This window comes from Paramisgurnus dabryanus, chromosome 17 (assembly GCF_030506205.2).
Source record: "Paramisgurnus dabryanus chromosome 17, PD_genome_1.1, whole genome shotgun sequence".
NCBI classification, from domain to species: Eukaryota; Metazoa; Chordata; class Actinopteri; order Cypriniformes; family Cobitidae; genus Paramisgurnus; species Paramisgurnus dabryanus.
This window is the reverse complement of record NC_133353.1, coordinates 8,352,957-8,371,161: the sequence shown is the minus strand read 5'-3', so window position 1 is coordinate 8,371,161 and position 18,205 is coordinate 8,352,957. Positions and strand designations below refer to the sequence as shown.

The following is an 18,205-nucleotide window of genomic DNA, read 5'->3' as shown; positions in this document are numbered from 1 at the left end:
TAAAACAGCGCATTTTTGCTCCCATCCAAATAGTGGCATTTTGAACATGCTATAACAAATGATCTGTGGGGTATTTTGAGATTAAACTTCACTGATGCATTCTGGGCACACCTGAGACTTATATTACATTTTGTGAAAAAGCCATAATAGGTGCCCTTTAACAGTTTATTTTACACTTTACTGTCAACACATTTTAGTGTTAGCAAAGGCAATTCTATAGATGCTTAACAAGTATATTTTTGTCACCCTGTATTTGTCATGAAAGCTCTCCTTATAGCAAAACTTAGCCAGTCATAGTTAGCTGTTGGGACGACAGGCAGTCTGATACAGGCTGTAAGCCAAGCCAAGTGTAGCTGACTTCAGATCTGTGTCAGCCACCCACTTCTTCCTGTATTATTCTTACTGATGGATCACAGCTCACAGCATACTTTACACATTACACTGCACATATTCTCTCATTAGAAGTATCTCAATGTTTCCTGTCGCTACTGACAGAGCGTGCTACTTCTTTATCTGCAGTCCTACTGGCTGTATTTAAATAAAGTGACACATTATGAAACATCTTGCATTAAAATGATAATAAAATGTCATCACAAACTTAATGCACTTTTTGGAGAACATATTGTTGAATGTTAAATGTAAAAGTGCCACAGTTGCTCAGTTAAAGGTCATATAAGGTGAAAGATCGGCAACCACAGGACCCCGCCTTAACACGTACAAAATACACTGACGCCTGTATATTTAGCTGCACACTTCTATTTAAGTGAATGCGATCATCTCATACAGACATGCTAGTGAATAATATAATACTGTAGAAATTGACGTTTTTAGCCTTTCATGAGGTTTGTAAGCAATCATATACACAAGCCCTTGAACTTTTATGTTTATATAAATCATGCTAAATTACCGAAAGGCCACGCATCTGAAAAGCAGCTGTTACCATGATGAGGAAGAGTTTAGCACTGACTGCCCAATCCCATAATGCATTGTGATTGTCTGTCATAATAGACTCATAAAACTAAAATATTGTGTTTTATATTTATAATTAATCACTACTATAGTCAGTCATTTATCCTGTTGTCTTTTGATATCATAGATATATCTTTCACAATCCTTCACTGGACGACGAAGATCAGTTCATTTATGATTTCTGATGACCAATGAGCTCAATAAGGGTCATTTTTCAAGCTATTTCCTTTATTGTCCTTTCAATCGCTCACATATAAAATCCCACAGTCATCACCGTCAGAAATGCAAATGACTCGTGCGAAATGAATGCGACGCATTGTCCCATGGATTAATGGGATTTGAACCTTTTTGTGTTTTGCAGGAAAGAGCTTCACACTGACAATCACAGTATTCACAAACCCACCCCAAGTGGCAACTTACCACCGAGCCATAAAGGTCACAGTGGACGGGCCGCGCGAGCCACGAAGTGAGTACCACACCAAACATCACACGTCACATGGTTAGCACGCGCGAGAGTTTGTATCCCATCTGCCAAGAGGTGGGAAGCGTCGTGTGGCCTGATGCATGAATTGATGCATAGATTGTGTTAGGGTACTGTTTTAAAACGGATTCGGCGTGTCTGAATGCACAAAGGCGTCCTTTGAGGAGCAACAAGCACATCCAGTGAGAGGCAAATACAAACACGTGCTGTCAGGAGTGCTTGACTTGTGAAAATGTTTACTGTGTTGGACACTTCTGTCTCTCCATCAACATGTTCATGCAAGCCCTTGAACTTTAACCCCAGGCTATAGTCTAAGTATATTCAATGGTTGTATTAGGGACTAAATGCTGTATACTAGATATTTTCTGTAGTTTTTGTAATGTTGCATTTTTATTTCACCTTTGCGTAAATCGAATAATGAACAATCATTTTTATCATAAGTGCACATGAACGCCACCACCGAGTGTTTACCTGTCACAAAAATATGATACATGATATTTTTTATAAGGCATCACAGTAAAGGCAGTATATAGTATGTTGTGCAGTATTTGGTTAGTACACAGCTAGTTTTGCATTTCAGACATAACCAATGTCAAGTTATGCATATTGCATTGTAAGATATGTGCAGGTATGGAATGACATTCATGCATACAGAAATTTTTAGTAATTTTCCAAACATCATCGTACTCACAGTACAGAAATAATTTTCTACATTTCTCACAATGACATCAGATTACAGGGTTAGATAAAAAGTCTGGATATATTTCCGGAGACCGAAAAGCATAATCCAAACAGTTTATTCATTAAAAGTCATTAAGAGATTAAAGAGATTTACGAGAAGCCACCTTAACATTTTTCTGACAGGATAGTAACTCTTTAAAAGTCGTGGCTTTGTTTTGCCGATACACTGAACAGAAACATGTCACGAGAAAGAAAAACAGTCCTTCTTCTCTCTCAGAGGAATCTGATCTGGAAAAAAAGCACAGTTATCCTTTAATTATGAAAACTAAACTTCATGCACTGAACTCGGCAAAGGAGATCTGTTCAGTCCTCACGGTTTCAAAAGAGTCTCGACTCTGGCTTACAATCCTCAGTTGCTTTCACTACCTGAAAAAAAAGAAAAGTGTTAGAAGACGCTGCCAAATTTTAATTTTCACACTGGGCCTCTGAAGCCGTAAATACACACAAGCTGTCGTGAATTACTTTCATGTGGCAGAAATGGAACAAAGATCACACAGTGCTTGACTTTCTGCTCTACGCCTTTATACTAAAGCCTGACAAATACGGCTAAAGGTCTTCAAAAGACAACCTTTTGGGCGAGCAAATCTATTAGAAACATTTTGACCGACAGATGTTTCTTATGTGTTTACGTTTTATGCAAACTCTGTCGTTTGTACGCGGTCATGAAATTACTCAGGGGACAACAAGCTGTAAAGGAAATTGAAGACCTGTTTCATTATTAGACAAACATTAAAGTTGCACTCATAAGGATAAATGAGTTCAACCACATCATGCATCACAGTTAAAGTTGCATTTAGCATTAAAGTTGTGCTTTAAATCATTAAGGAAACATTTATTCCAAATTTGCAGCAATCTGACAATTTTCAGCTGGAAAATAATGAAATGCATGAAAATGAAAAAGCTGGCAAAAGCTATATTTAATCAACAAAAATAAAGAAGCAACCACCTAGCAACCATACAGCAACATGTCAGATGCACGCCTCTTTTTTTGCATTACGTTAATGTAGATTAGGTTTTTGTTGTCATTCTTTCATCACAATTAATTACAGAAATTACACCGATACGTTTGTTAAAAGAAGATGTCAACCTGCCTTGCACACAGCTGTCGCCACCGGCCTTGTGTTCACAGACACATTCATATACAGTAACTTTCTGCCAGCAAAATCAACAGTATCATTTCTTGACTCTGCTATGTGTTGCTTTTTCTCTTATTTAACACATCTGGCAGGAGGTTTTTGGAGGCACGTAATGCCAATGTGTGATGATCACTCATGTCTGGATTAACTGCAGCCTCTGGCATCTCTTTCATCTCACATGCATTCATCTTCCACTCTCTCGCTTTGTGTTTACCAGTAGATGATTTCCAAACGCGGCTTCTGTTGGCGTAAACAAAATCCTTGTTTATTTTTTCTTTCCGAGGTTGCAAACTTATAGAATTAGTAACGTCTTAACAGAAGTACAGTGGAGGTCCTGAAGGAACTTTAAAGGAGATGCCAACATTGCTCGGTAACTGTAAACAGTCAGCCCGCAGTTTGCAAAACATTTTACTTCTGTAATCAGATGTTTTTTCCTGAACGAAACGCGATATTTACCATGATAAAGTAACGCAATGGGACTCGATTTTATTAAAGGACATTACCTGAATTGTGCTGTGTTAGTAGTTTTAGACTAGAGAAAAAGTTCAACAGAAGGGCGATATACGATATGCTTTATGGTTCTATTTAAATACTATTAAATCATAGTTGAAACTGAAAATTATATAGCCAACATACATATCACACATTCTTTTTAAAGGGGACATTTCGCAAAACTTTTTTTAAGATGTCAAATAAATCTTTGGTGTCCCCAAAATAAATTTTTGTGTATTTTGAAGTTTTCACTCAAAATACCATTTAGATCATTTATTGTTGCATGTTAAAGGAACAGTATGTAGGATTGTGGCCAAAACTGATATTGCAATCACAAAACTTGTGGCTAAAACTGGTACTGCAATCACACAGCTGCTGGCCAATACACAACATGAGAACATAAACATATCAGGGCCATTTTATGATTAATTGATATAAATTCTTAGACTTTATAGGTGTGAGCAAAAATGTGCCATTTTTTCTGACATCACAAGGGGAGTCAAATTTCAATGAGCTATATTTTTACATGCTCACAGAGAGCACTTAAACATGACAAAAGTCAGATTTTGATGATATATCCCATTTAAGAAAAGAAAGCATCACTCTGTCTCACCAATGTCTCTGCTGTCTGCATCAACTTAAAACTTTAATATGTCAAAGCGTTATGTATTCAAAGTCATTTAGTTATTGCATACCATTGCGATATGAACATTTGCGGTTTTTCACTAATTTCGAGATATCTGGCTGCTCTATTATTGTCATCACCTGAAACTGAAAACAACTCCAAGTCAGAGCAAATTTTAATCTGATTGAAGGTTTGCCAGAGTTTTATATTTAACTGTTCAAAAGGGTTTTATTTATGCTAATAGTTTGAGTGAAATCTATCTCTAAGTCTCTTTCCTATTGACATGTTGCTGTTTGTAAGCGGAAGGCAGGTGGTCATCAGGAAATGACACATTCACAGGCATTTTGTGTTGTGCAACGTCCTGTGAGTGTGTTGTGTAGCTGCCTCTGCCTGCCTGTTTACACATTCTTCCAGTGCTGAGAGAGAGAGAGAGAGAGAGAGAGAGAGACAGAGAGAGAGAGAGACAGAGAGAGACAGAAAGAGAGAGAGAAAGAGAAAGAAAGAGAGAGCTCTCATTGCTGTTGCTCTTGGGACTTGGGAGTCTTAAGGGAGCTGTCAGTTATGTTTCATTTAAGTATACATTTTTTTCTTAGATCTAAAATTTCTTGTGAGAAATGATTTCAACAACAAAGCCAAACATTTACATACAGTACAATAAAATAATTGTATAATTGTTTGGAGTTATTAAAATATTAAAATCTTGGTGAGCACGCTCTTAAAGGTGCAGTGTGTAAATTTTAGCGGCATCTAGTAGTGAGGTTGCGAATTGCAATCAACACTCAGTCCACCGTTCACTGAAACGCATAGAGAAGCTACGGTAGCTGCCACAGGACAAATATGTCATTGTCGGAGACAAATTTTGTCCTTTAAAGACTGTTGTAAAAACATGCCAGCACAAAATGGTGACTTTCATGTAAGGGCACTGCACCTTTAAGTGTGTTTTTAAATTATTTCAGAATTTGTGTTCCAGTTTTAGGGACTAATATCAGGGACAAAGCTGAAATCCAGTGATCGTTGAATAAGTGTTTAAATCCATTGAATGGAGATCCTGTAGCTTATTTCGTTAGCACTTACTGTTTGTGTATGCATTGTTGCTAAGGTGGCCGACACTTTGCTTTAACTGTTTAAGTTATTGAGAAAGTGCAGATATGACTATGATGAAATGCTCCAGTAACGTCTAGTCAGTCGTTAAGAAAATATTGCTTGTGAAATTCAGCAGGAGACTGATGCAATTACCTTTAGCCAATGAGAGCCAACACACACACACACACACATGCATGCATTTATTTCCCAAAAAATACAGTCAACTGTAGCGGATATCTTTTTTAAACTTGAACTATTTCATTATTTTGTAGTATACGGGGCACTAAATTAAATTAAATTAAATGTTATTTTTAAGTAAAATGACATCAAAATGCAAGCATGGGGCATCTTTATGATGTCATAATGAAAAGACAGTTCTACAGTGACATCACAAAGGACCCAGTTAAGTGCATTGTGACATCACTGTAGAATTATCCATCATGATGACATCATAATGCTCACATTACGTTGTGTCTTGTGTTTGTTGATGATGCTGTCGTATACAGCAGCTCTTGAGTGTGGTTAGTCTCATTGCACAGGGCCGTGTGTGTGTGTTTGAACCACACGCCGCTGTAATCATTCGCTGGGTCTCGTGTAACTGTGGTTATTAAGGGTAATTTTGACTAATAGACGGGGAAGGGCGGCTAAGACCTTTTAGAGAGCGCCTTGTGTTGCCTTTACCACCATGACTGCCAGCGTTCCAGGCAAACCCTCATAATAGCAGCATTCTTGAGGGCTACAGTGATATCCGATCCTCCCGTGCCGATTTGACGGTGGGCTTGACGTGTGAAAGACGGTTTTATAAGCCTCGGAAAGAGAAAAAAACTGACACTTCAAAATCAATATACAACCATTAGTGCTACTTGCTAAGGCTAGAGATTTAAACAAACCCATAACACTCGCATGTTTGTGCCAGACGTGAGTGACACCTCAGCTTGTTTAGGTTACGATTGAGTGATCATATTTATGGTTTTTGCTTTTTAAACAGGCAAAATAATTATAAACTTACATTACTTCTGAATATTAAACTTTTTTTTTATGAACACTTAAGCGATCAGCCACAGCCCACGCACATGTTTGGCACAACTTAGATTTTCTCCATACTGTATATCCAGAAACCTACTCTCGATTTATTTGCATAATTTCTAATAAAACAAAATAAGTGTCTTATAAAAGATTCACACTTTATGCAGAGTTTTATGATGGTGTGTAAACCATGTCAACATAGTGAATCAGCGGCATATGGAGTTAATCCTGAAACTGTTTATGGAATGTTGGCTTTGCCGCGAGGGTTTACAGTGTTTGTGTTCAGGATTGTGAGATGAACAGTATAGCTATAGTTGCCATTTAATTAAATGTGTGTGTTAAGATGAGCATCATTTAGAAAATGTCAAATTAATAGTTAAAAGCCAGTCCTACCACGAGCCAATGCAGTTTTACGGCGTACAGTATGTCGTCAATGAAGTGTCTCTGAATTTTAAGCTCAATTTGTATGCAAAATCCAGATGTACTGTAGTGTATTTATAATGGTAAATCCATGTGATTTAGTGCATGTAAAATAAAGAGTACATCACAGAGTTTCCTGCTTTGTTCATGCTGACTCTCCTGATTAATGCCACTTTACATTATAGAGATGGAAAACATGGAGCGTTTTTGAACAGGGATTTGCCGAGATTAACCCTGACGCAGTGTTTTGACTGCCATGCAGACAGCTGACAGAGACCTATTGTCTCACGCCGAACTCTTAAAGAAATGCCGCCATGTTTGTCAGTTTAAGCAGGATGGTAAATTGTGTCAAAGCGTTTCTTTTGAAGTCTTTGCTCTTTCATCTCGATCTCTCTCTTTCTCTGATATATGATACAGTATATATACTCTAAGTGTCATCACAGGAGGAGATGCTTTATTATAAAACTACACTAAAGGTGAACAGATAAATTAATTATTCTTTATATAGCATTAATAATTATCAGTTTGACCTGTCAATGCATGTTTTTCGAAGTATTTGACTTCTGACAATCAATGTTACACATAAAATTTCATATTGATGTAAAATTGTTTACATTGTGGTTTGCGTGAAGCGGCTCTCATTGCTCTTTTCTAAATTAAACTTTAGTAGTAAACCTGTGATGTTGCTCCGGGCTTTGAAGGTTGTTCTGCGTGTGCGGACAGGTACAGAGACAAATACTGCGTAGTGCATACAGTCGAGCCCTCAGACAAAAGCCAAAACAGACCATTAAAAATAAACCTAATTGAGTATAGCTTGCTTGCATAAGAAATATCTGCTTGTACTTTCCCCAAATACACATCCAAATGAGATCTAAATATAAGACAGCTCTTCATTTGACTGTTGCTGTTGGCAGAGGAAAAACTGCCAGGTTTGCATTAATGACAGCAGACAGACAGCTTGGACTCAGGTTTGGTTTTTAAAAAAAAGTGTTTTTATTCCACTTCATTACTAGTGAAAGACAGATATATCAACTGACATTTGGCTTCTTGAGATTACTAAGTTATGTCCAAAGTCTACCAATAGCTTCTGAATAATGCACATACTATGTTTATAAAAATAGATTTAAAGGGACAGTTCATCCAAAAATAAAAATTCTGTCAACATTTATTCACCCCCATGTTGTTCAAGAAAAGAAGTTATTTTCAGAAATGTCTCTATGGTTTTGTGTCCATACCAAGCGTGCCGCACAAGCCCTGAAAAGTAAAGCCAAAATATCTCGATCGCCCCCCTAGTATAGGTCATAACCCCCCCCCATGTTATTCAATGGGACTTGAGACCAAGTAAACAATTTTTTTACACTTCACTTATCTTTTTTCCGAAGCTGGTTTCTGTCATTTACTGTAGTTTTTATCACGCAATGTAAATTCAAGTGTTTGTTTTTAAAATAAGTTTTTTTTTAGTTAGTTATTTAATAATATAAAACATTGGTGTGACATCATGATTGACAGCTGTGATATGCGCATTCTGCGAGGGCGGGGCCTTGATTTTGCAGCTTTACTTTCTGCTCACTACTGCGCATGACTGGTCCCGAAATCGCTACTGCGCAGACTCAAGACCCAAGATGTCAGCGCCATATCAGGACAATGGCGGCTTCACTTTTCACCAATAGAAGAGAGCGAACGGCCGTCGTCCATCTTTTTTTACAGTTTATGGTCCATACAATGAAAGTCAATGGGGACCAATGTTGTTACCAAGCTGTACATAATGACAGAAGCTGCTTGACTATGACCTTTCAAATAATTTGTGATGAGATTATCTTTTAGATTTTTGACAGTACTTTACAGTGAAGAGATGTCATAAATATTGACTGTTCATGTTGCATTTATGATATACAAGAGACATTAGACTTAAATGTTACGTTGCATTGAAGATTAAATTCTGTCACAGTTTGCTTATAGTGCAGATATGACGTGATACCTTTTGTGTGTCGAATACTAGTATGCGAAAACACGATTTTTACATGCAGTTCAATGCACATGGGGGCGAGGACATGGTAGCATAGATTGAAGGAAAGATTTGTTAATGCATTGTTATAAATTTAGCTATTTCGACGCACATTTTTATAGTGAATATTTTTGTGCATTTTCCAAATGTTGAGTCAAGAACTTGCATAGTCCCACACCCACAAGTCCCACGAATTTTAGGCCCCAATTTATAAAGCTGTAGTAGTGTGTTGTGCCCCTTCTTGGCGTATTTGACTTCCTGAAGCCAGTAACACACAGACCACACAAGAGACTGGCAAAACTCCAGAGCTGCTTGGCTGCCGTCGGCTTTCTTCATTTCTTTCCCCCTCTCCGCGTACTTCTGCTCTGTGGACTAAACGGGCGTTCTGCCTCATCCTGTCCTTAAAAACTTTACTTACGGGAGCCGCCATGTGAAATAATCCATTGTTTGGTTCATCCGAAGATCTTATTCTCTACAGCAGGACAATTAAAGAAATGAAATCTAGACGGATGTGTGCATCTCTTTCTTCCCCCATGCGTTTTATTCCCTGCGTCGCTGCGCTGTGATTGATGCGTTCTGACGGCGCTGGCTCATATTTGATGTCGAAAGCATGCTAGCGTTTAATGAGTGTGGGGTGTTACTGTGGGTCACGCCACTATCATATGGCAATTGTAAATGCAGACAGGAGATTTGCAGGCAATATGGAGACATACTACAAATACAGACTTATTATTTACTGTCGAAGGGCGTTTTTGAATATAAACATCAAGGTTTTGTTCTTTGGAAGCTGTTGATGTCGTGACTGCCTTGTAGCAATTTATCTGTGCTTTCTGAGGAAATGAGTTTAAGCAATGCAGTAACCAAAAGTATTACATCAAAATGTGCTGAAATAATTAAAAGGTGTGCTGTTCATTTCAACAACATCAGATTTATGGTGGATGATAAACCATGCACATGAAAAAAAATGATGATCCCCATATGGAGAATAGGATATCATACACCCTTAAAATAAAGGTGATGCCACAGAAGAACCATTTTTGGATACAGAAAACATTTCTCAACCTTTCACAAAAGGTTCTTTGTAGATGAAAAAAGAGGTGTGATATAAATGCTCTTTCTAAGAAGCTTTGCTGTTTTTTTTTTTTTTTTTTTTTTTGGGGAACCAGAAATGTTTTTTCTATTTGTAGCACCTTTATTTTTAAGACTGTAGCAAACACACTGAAGTAATGCTTATATGACACCATATAGCAACAGCTTGGCAACCACTAACATTGTAGCACCAAGTTTTGTACGTGCAAGTTTTATTTTTAAAATCAAATCTTTGTTGCTATGTCCCAGCCTTCATTCCTGATATCCCGAATTGTTGGCACCGCATGATCTTTATTTCAGATGAATTTGACGACTGGAGCTCTATCGTTGACAGATGTTTTTGGCACTTATGTAAACGTAAGTGAATTCTGCGTGTCTCACAGGATATGAGCATTAGGGATTTTCCTTTGTTCGAGCTGAATCATTTTGCATTCTTTAATCTTTCTGGAAATGTAGTCGTGGATCCAAAAGTCATCTGCTTTACTGCTCTCCACAACATGCTCATTAGACGCAGTTTACAGTAATGCAGTAATACACGTGATTTATCAGGTTTAACAAATGCTTTAGTGAGAAGTCAAAGTTTGGCACGCGTTCTCATGTCAGTTCCCATAGGATAGAAAATCACACATGAGATCGCTTTAATAGTTCGGTGGATAGCAATGTGATTAAATGGAGGTTTTGGAGGTTTCGTTTGTCTCCTGTGGAGTTTCATATAAGATATCAATTATGTTTCTGACTGTCAATCGAGATCTCAATCTGAATTTAATTTCTTATCAAGCACAAATGATCTGAGCTTTGCTCATTCACATGAATCTTCTTATTTCTTTAAGAGACAATGTTATAGAGATGGCTGTACACTTACCCCATTCACTTCGACTGTACGTTATACTGTAGTAGGTCTGTCTTACATAACCCAGCAGTGATATTTATGGCCACAGGAACATTAGGCCCCGTCATGATTTTATATCTTTCATAAAAATTTAATTTGAGGAAAATATCGGCAGATACTGTTCCACGTCACCTGCAACCCCGATGATAATTTGCGACAGGCTCACCTCCGTACAGACACAGGGGCGTATTCATCCAGGCCATTTAAATGAAATGAAACCGGTTGCCTGTTTCAGCAGCTGTGGTATTGATTGTGTTTTTTATAGCGTAGCGAGAGAGGGAATACTTTCAGGAATTACTCACGCTCCCGACCCAAAGTGCTCTTGTGTGCGGCCCGCATTAACCTCTGAATGAAGACTCACAAAGTCATGTTTGCTCAGCTTAACTCCAGAGCACAATCAGGTTTTGCGAGATCGGAGGTAGCTTTGGCTCTCGATCAGGCAACTGGAGAGCGGCCAAGCTCTTTTGCTCGATATTTACTTTAGAGCCATTCAGAGGAAGAAACTGGGCTAGACAGACCGACACAGTTAAAAAGACTCGACTTACAAAGTCCCTCTTTAACATGTATTCTTCTGAAGTATTGACAAGTTTGAACAAAATCGGGCCCGCGGTCGGTTCTTTAGCGGGGATGTTGTGCAGCGTAAGAACGCGGATGGGAGGGGGATGCGTGGCGTGACTCGCGCTCTCTATTGAAGGATACGAGATTGAGTCCGTCCTCTTTTATGGGAACTGAATGAATAAACACCGGTGGCTCATTCTTTTGTCGTGACTCATGGACTCATGGTAGTGTTAAGCATGAGAGGAATAATAGGAAAATATAGCAGTCGTGTAATTTGACTGTGAATTCTGTTGGATGAATGCCAGGGTATAAAACAACTACCTGTATGGACAGGTCAAACTTCACTACTTGTTGTGTCCTAGACACTATTGTGAAAAGATTGAAAAGTTGAAATCTGCTTGAAGCCGCATCACTCGGACATCTGACCCGCACATAATAGGTTAAATTGAATTAAAACTCATTATTTAACATATTATGTTAAATAATGAGTTTTAATTCAATTTAGTCTATTATTGCAATAAAGGGCAATTCTGTTACCACATCTTTAAAAATGCTGGGCTATTTTCAACCCAGCATTGGGTCAAAAAGGCACAAACCTATACCAATGGTAATTTAACCTATTATGCTGGGTTGTTTCAATGAAAAAAATTGTATTTAACCCAACGGCTAGGTTTGTCCCTTTTTGACCCAACGCTGGGTTGAAAATAAGCATTTATATCTCTTGCAAAAAGGAATTATGGTTTTATTATAGTAGTAAGCATAAGTCTGATGGGTTATTTTAACCCAATGCTGGGTAAAAATTGGACAGAACACATGTTGGGTTATAAATAAACCTATTGTGGGTTGTTGTTAACCCAACCTTGAGTTAAAACAAAGCAGCATTGCATTGAAACAACCCAGCATTGGTTTATTTATTAACCCAGCATGTGTTCTGTCCAATATTTACGCAGCATTGGGATAAAAATAACCCAGCAGAATTAAGAGTGCATGTTTACTTGGTGAATTGATTACTATTGGTAGAACCTTAGTTAAACTATAGTTAGCAAAACCATAGTTAATTTGTGGTAACCATATACAGTATACTCTAAAAATGCTGGTTTATTTTCAACCAAGCATTGGGTGAAAAATTCACAAACCTAACCCACTGGGTTGTAATTTAACCTACGCTGGGTTGTTTTAACCCACTGTTGGGGTTATAAAAATATAAAAAATTGGAAGGTAATCTAACCCAAGTGTTTTTAGAGTGTGGTTTAACCCCTTAACTGGTTTAGACCTTTATGGGGGGGATGAAAAAGTGATGTACACCTTCAAATTAATATAAGTCTTGCATTTTTTTTATCTAGAAGTGTAATCTTGTTCTTGTTTTGAAGAAGACACTTGTGTCTGTCTGAAGGTGAAAATATTACATACAAATTGTTATTACAGTTTACATTTATTCTAATAAATAAAAATAATGCAATAAAGTATATATTTTATACATAAAATGATCACAAAAAAATGACGTTTGTGTCACACTTTTAGTGGTTTTACCAACAAATGCCACTAGGTGTCAATGGTTCGCTGCATACTCTTGTCACAAATTAATAAATTACTGTCATTGCATTATAATTACTGCTAAAATGTTTTGTAATATAAAAACTACATTCTTAGACCTTTCCAACAATATATAGTTTTTTTCTAGTCACATAATTTTTTTATTCTTTTTTTGTGATATTATCACGAATTTCTGAGTTTTTTTCGTGATCGTATAACGAAGCATTTTAAACTATTTTTGTCACTTCAGTTTAGGGCTAGATTTGGTGCTTGCATTAGAATGTCACTTTATGTATTGGTTTATACTATTTTTTCTGATTTATTTTTTTATATGTCACCTGGCGTTAGGGTTAGAGTTGCATTTTATGTAAATCTAACCCTAAACTGAAGCGACAATGGTTAGAAAATAGGACAAAACAGTTAAGTAACCAATACGTGATAATCACACGAAAACAGGAATTCGTTATACGATCACGAAAAAACACGGAATTTTGTGATAATATCATGAAAAAAGAATAAAAAAATTATGTGACTATATAATGAAATTTCGTGTTTTTTTTGTGATAGACAAAAATTTACTTGCAAAATATAGAAGTAAACTAAGGGGTTACAACTACAGTAATCATTTAATTTTATTTGCAGTAAAACCGTGGTTAATTTTTGTAAGGATCAAACATGTCATTTTTTCCCACAAATACCTTTTTAAAGGCAGATGTGACCGTGGCTGTCAAGCTTCAATAGCAGGACACAAATAAAACAATATAAAACGATGTGCACTGTCTGTTTAAAACCCTCTGAAGTCATTTGTAAGGAACAGACCAAAATAAAGTCTATCCTTCTGCCCTATATAGCTGAATTTACTCAGTGCACTCGCACAAATAAAGGTACAAAAGCTGTCACTGGGGCGGTACCCTTTCAAAAAGTACCCCTTTGTACCTAAAGAGTTCATATTAGTACACAGTAGGACCTTTAGTGACCCAGTGACAGCTTTTGTACCCATTGCATGTATACTGTAGCTTTAATGCACTGCGAGTAGTTTGGAAATAGCATATGCCGAACACATCAATGTCAAAGTAACAACACAGACAACAATCAGTAACATTTGCACATTCAGAAATCACTTTCGAGTATAGAGACGCAGCTCGATAGCACAGTGGAAGCGTTGTCTACCATTGCACAGATATTGTATGAAAAAAGGCCTTAGAAGAGTGATCCGATGTATTAATTGTAATATCTGTCTGATATCATTCGTTAGGACACAGACAGAAACTGGAGGACTCTCCTAAACCACCCCTGTTCTCCGAGCGTCTGAGCGAGTTAGAGCGCTTACGCCAGACCACCATGAGAGTTGCCGTGCAAAACCAGAGTCCCCGGCCGTCTCTCAACGCCACGCCAAACTCCTTCAATCCACAGGGGCAAACTCAGATCTCAGGTAAACCGCCCATGGCATTTTCCTTTCCTTTAACTATTTTAGCCCGTCTGGCCGTCGGCCTCCCACTGGCGTGACCTTTAATGACGGCTGTGGAATTCTGGCGCTGCGGTCTGTGTACTGTACAAACATCAGTGTTTGGAGAACAGGTAGGTTTATTCAAGAGAGCGTCTAGATTTGATTTGCTGAAGATAAACCAGCGTAGATAACACATACTGTAGTGAGGGAGAATCAGACTGTGTGATGCAAGAAATAGAAACGGTGGCGTACAGTACGGTTCAATCTGAGGACGTCAATCAGATTTAAACAGGTGATAGTGATGGATGTGCAAGTGGAGATGTCTGAATCATGTATAATTTGGATGTATGGATATCAAAAGAAAAACTAAGCCAAGAATACAAATCGAGAAATGTGTATCGAGTTTGCATTATTCCTCAGATTGTATGGACTGCTTGCTGGCTTTAAGGAATAGTTCAACGAAACATGAAAATGCCGTCATTATTTTTAGTTTACTTTCTTTTACATACAACCGTCAAGCTCTACAAAAATTATCCAAAACATTAAACCCCATAAAAGTAGTAAGCTACGGTATACAGTATATATTTCAAATCTTTTGAAGGCTCATTGAAAAGGAAAATGATCTGCTTCAATTTTGATCTGTTCCTGACAAAAAGCTACCATATGGCTTCAGAAGAGATGAAATACAGTGGAATACAGTACGTTAGTACATTAATGATGGTTTGATGGGGAAGTTTTTCCAAATATATATTTTCGTTTATTTTGTATTCAATGGAAAACATAGCAGGGAAAAGTTTGAGTGTGGAGTGACATGAGGGTGAATTAATAATACCATAAGATAGATTTTTGGGTGAACTGTCACTTTAATTTCATTACATTCATCTGAAATCTTTCATAAGTTACTCTCTCTCTCTCTCTCTCTCTCTCTCTCTCTCTCTCTCTCTCTCTCTCTCTCTCTCTCTCTCTCTCTCTCTCTCTCTCTCTCTCTCTCTCTCTCTCTCTCTCTCTCAGAGTTTGTGTAATGTTTGTAATTCACTTGGATTGCATTCATCCTGCAGGGCGGATGCTGTGTGTTTATTAGAATACTGTAGAAAACAAACAGGAAGTTAATGTTATTTACATACCATGACCTTTATACTTTAGGCAGTTTTGTATTGAGATCCAAGCACAGTTTTTTGTCGGTGGCTGTAGATTACTTCAAGAGTAAATCTCATAAAAATCTATCCAGCTAAATTATTAACCCTAAAATCGATAAAAATTAATAAGTTACTTCAACCCTCCTGTTGTGTTCAAATTTTAGCAACGCCTTTAATGTTTGGGGTCAAATTGACCCCAAATATCTAAATATATGCTTAATAAATTAGATTTTAAAATAACATTTTAGGAAAAACCAAAACTTTAATTTTTTATTACTTTTTTATTACTTTGATACATAAATTGCTTATTTAATAGAAATACTCGTACAACTTGGCACTTTTTTCAAAATCGACTAAAAGTAATTTAAAATCAAAAAGTGTTAAGAAAAAGTCAAAAAGTAGGTTTAAATGTTTAAAAATAAAATTATCATATTTTTCAGAGAGATCAAAGTAGCTTTGGGGTCAATTTGATCCCAAACATAATAGGAGGTTTAATTTGGGTTAATATAAAATTACATTTTGCATAAATAAAACTCCTACTCAATGGAACATTATTGTAACATTATTTTTAGGATAATCATGTGAATTTCTTAATGAAATCTTTATAAATTAAATGCATAATACTACCAGGATATTTCTAGAATCTAAGTATTTGGAAATGTGAAACTGTGCATGTTACAATCCTAAAATTCTTAAAGACGGGGTGCATGATTTTTGAAAATTTGGAAATGTGAAACTGTGCATGTTACAATCCAAAAATTCTTAAAGGCGGGGTGCATGATTTTTAAAAACACTTTGGAATAAGTAGTCAGGCTGATTACCAAAACACACTTGTAGCCAATCAGCAGTAAGGGGCGTGTCTACTAACCTACATCTTTGCCTGGGTTGCATATGTGTGAGGTGGGTCTATCAAAAGAAGGTCCAGATTCTATTGGGGTAGGTGTGTGTTTGTTTAGGTGATTTCAAATAGCAACATTGGCCTTTAGAGATCATGCACCCCACCTTTAATGGTTCCTAAAGTATATTTTTATAGTCACAACCTTTTCTTTCATCTAGATATTTTAATGTACAGCACTTTGTACAACTTTGTTTGTATTGAAATGTGCTTTATAAATAAAAAAAATTCTAGTCATATTTTGGCCAGGTTTCATTAGATTCAGGATGTGTATTGATGTTTGTGGTGGCATACAGTATCGTTCATTTGTCCATTGTAGTAAACATCATAAGAGGCTCTTTTAAACTTTGTGTTTGACTGCATTTCTTTCATTTCTCATCCCTGCAGATCCACGTCAGGCACAATCTTCCCCACCCTGGTCCTACGAGCAGCCATACACTCCATACCTGAGTCAGATGACATCACCATCCATCCACTCCACAACACCGCTGTCATCCACCCGCGCCACCGGTCTGCCCAGCATCAGTGATGTGCCAAGACGTCTCTCAGGTACACACGTCCAGAAAGCACAAAAAAATGACATCTGTTTAGTCTCTCAGCTTCAATTCAAACAAAAACTTCTAGATCTCAGATGTTTCTCTTGAGAAAAAGACCAAAGTAATCTTTAATATAGAATGCAGAAAATCGTGTTTTCTTTTCTCTGGTTCTTATCCTTGCCCATACAGATAGAAATACAGACAGAAAGTTTAATGAGAGAAGAGAGGATCTTTGTATATGTGTGTGTATGTAAATGTGCCTGTGTTTACTTTCTGAACTGATCGTGTTAGCCGTGAAGATTTGTCCAAACACTTTTGGTCTCTCCTGAAGTGGAATCAAAGCATTTTTCCACCGTTAACTTTCTGCTTTGTAAGCGTTTGTTACGTCGCCCGTGGGCGAATGTCTTTCCAAGCACAACGGCACCTTCAAAACACGAGATCATTTGAAAGAATATCTCCCCTAACCCCCGTCCTTTCCAATGGAGTCTTTGAACTCAATTCTCTTTTGAAAGCTCTTGAAAAGGAACAATAAAAGAGACTAGAGTTTCTGACTCACAGACCTCAAAAGGTAAATGCTCCCGAGTCCAAAACTTTGGCATAGACGACTACGACCGTGCCTTTATTAATTAAATAGGCACCAGATTTTTTACGCCCGCCCTTTGGGGTTCGTTTCGAAACAAACACGTAGCGAGGACGTTTTCTTTCATACACCTGTTTGACTTTCTGCCAGGTTGGTTTTTGAACTCGGTTTTTTCTTTGGCTCCCCACCCTAACTGTTTTCTTTGAGCCTGGGGCAAATGTGAAAGTTTAAATGACTTCTTGGTGTGGCTGCTCATAGGCTGTTTTTTGAACCCCGGCCAGCTGCCTCATTGGGTTTGATTAGTTTAGATTTCAGCCGGCTTTCATCTTGGAGATGTCAGCCTTTGTTCTTTCCTCAAAGAGACACACGCACCTCTTGGTCCTAACGCCCCCTATTCTTCCCGCGAGCGTCGCTGAATGGCTTTGCGTGGTGAAGAGACGTCCCGGATGCATCGCTCCATCTCCAGCTGTTCTGCGTGGCTTTTCTTTGCTGTGGGTTCGAGTTACGCCTTTGAGCCGGAGACCTGGTGACTGATAAGGACGGGGATAAACACACAGGACAAAA

The 18,205-nt window shown here is 37.6% G+C and overlaps 1 protein-coding gene across 3 annotated transcripts in view; it reads left to right on the top strand.

Moving 5' to 3' along the window:
- The window catches only part of runx2a (RUNX family transcription factor 2a), a 56,049-nt gene that overhangs the window by 29,389 nt on the left and 8,455 nt on the right, over nt 1-18,205 (top strand). For 2 of the 3 annotated variants that reach the window (XM_065254971.1, XM_065254975.2), the window contains 3 exons: nt 1,331-1,435; nt 14,303-14,479; nt 16,913-17,074. In XM_065254971.1, coding sequence (XP_065111043.1) covers nt 1,331-1,435; nt 14,303-14,479; nt 16,913-17,074 — 444 coding nt within the window. The remainder of the gene's footprint in view (nt 1-1,330; nt 1,436-14,302; nt 14,480-16,912; nt 17,075-18,205) is intronic. The other variant, XM_065254981.1, reaches the window with a different exon arrangement.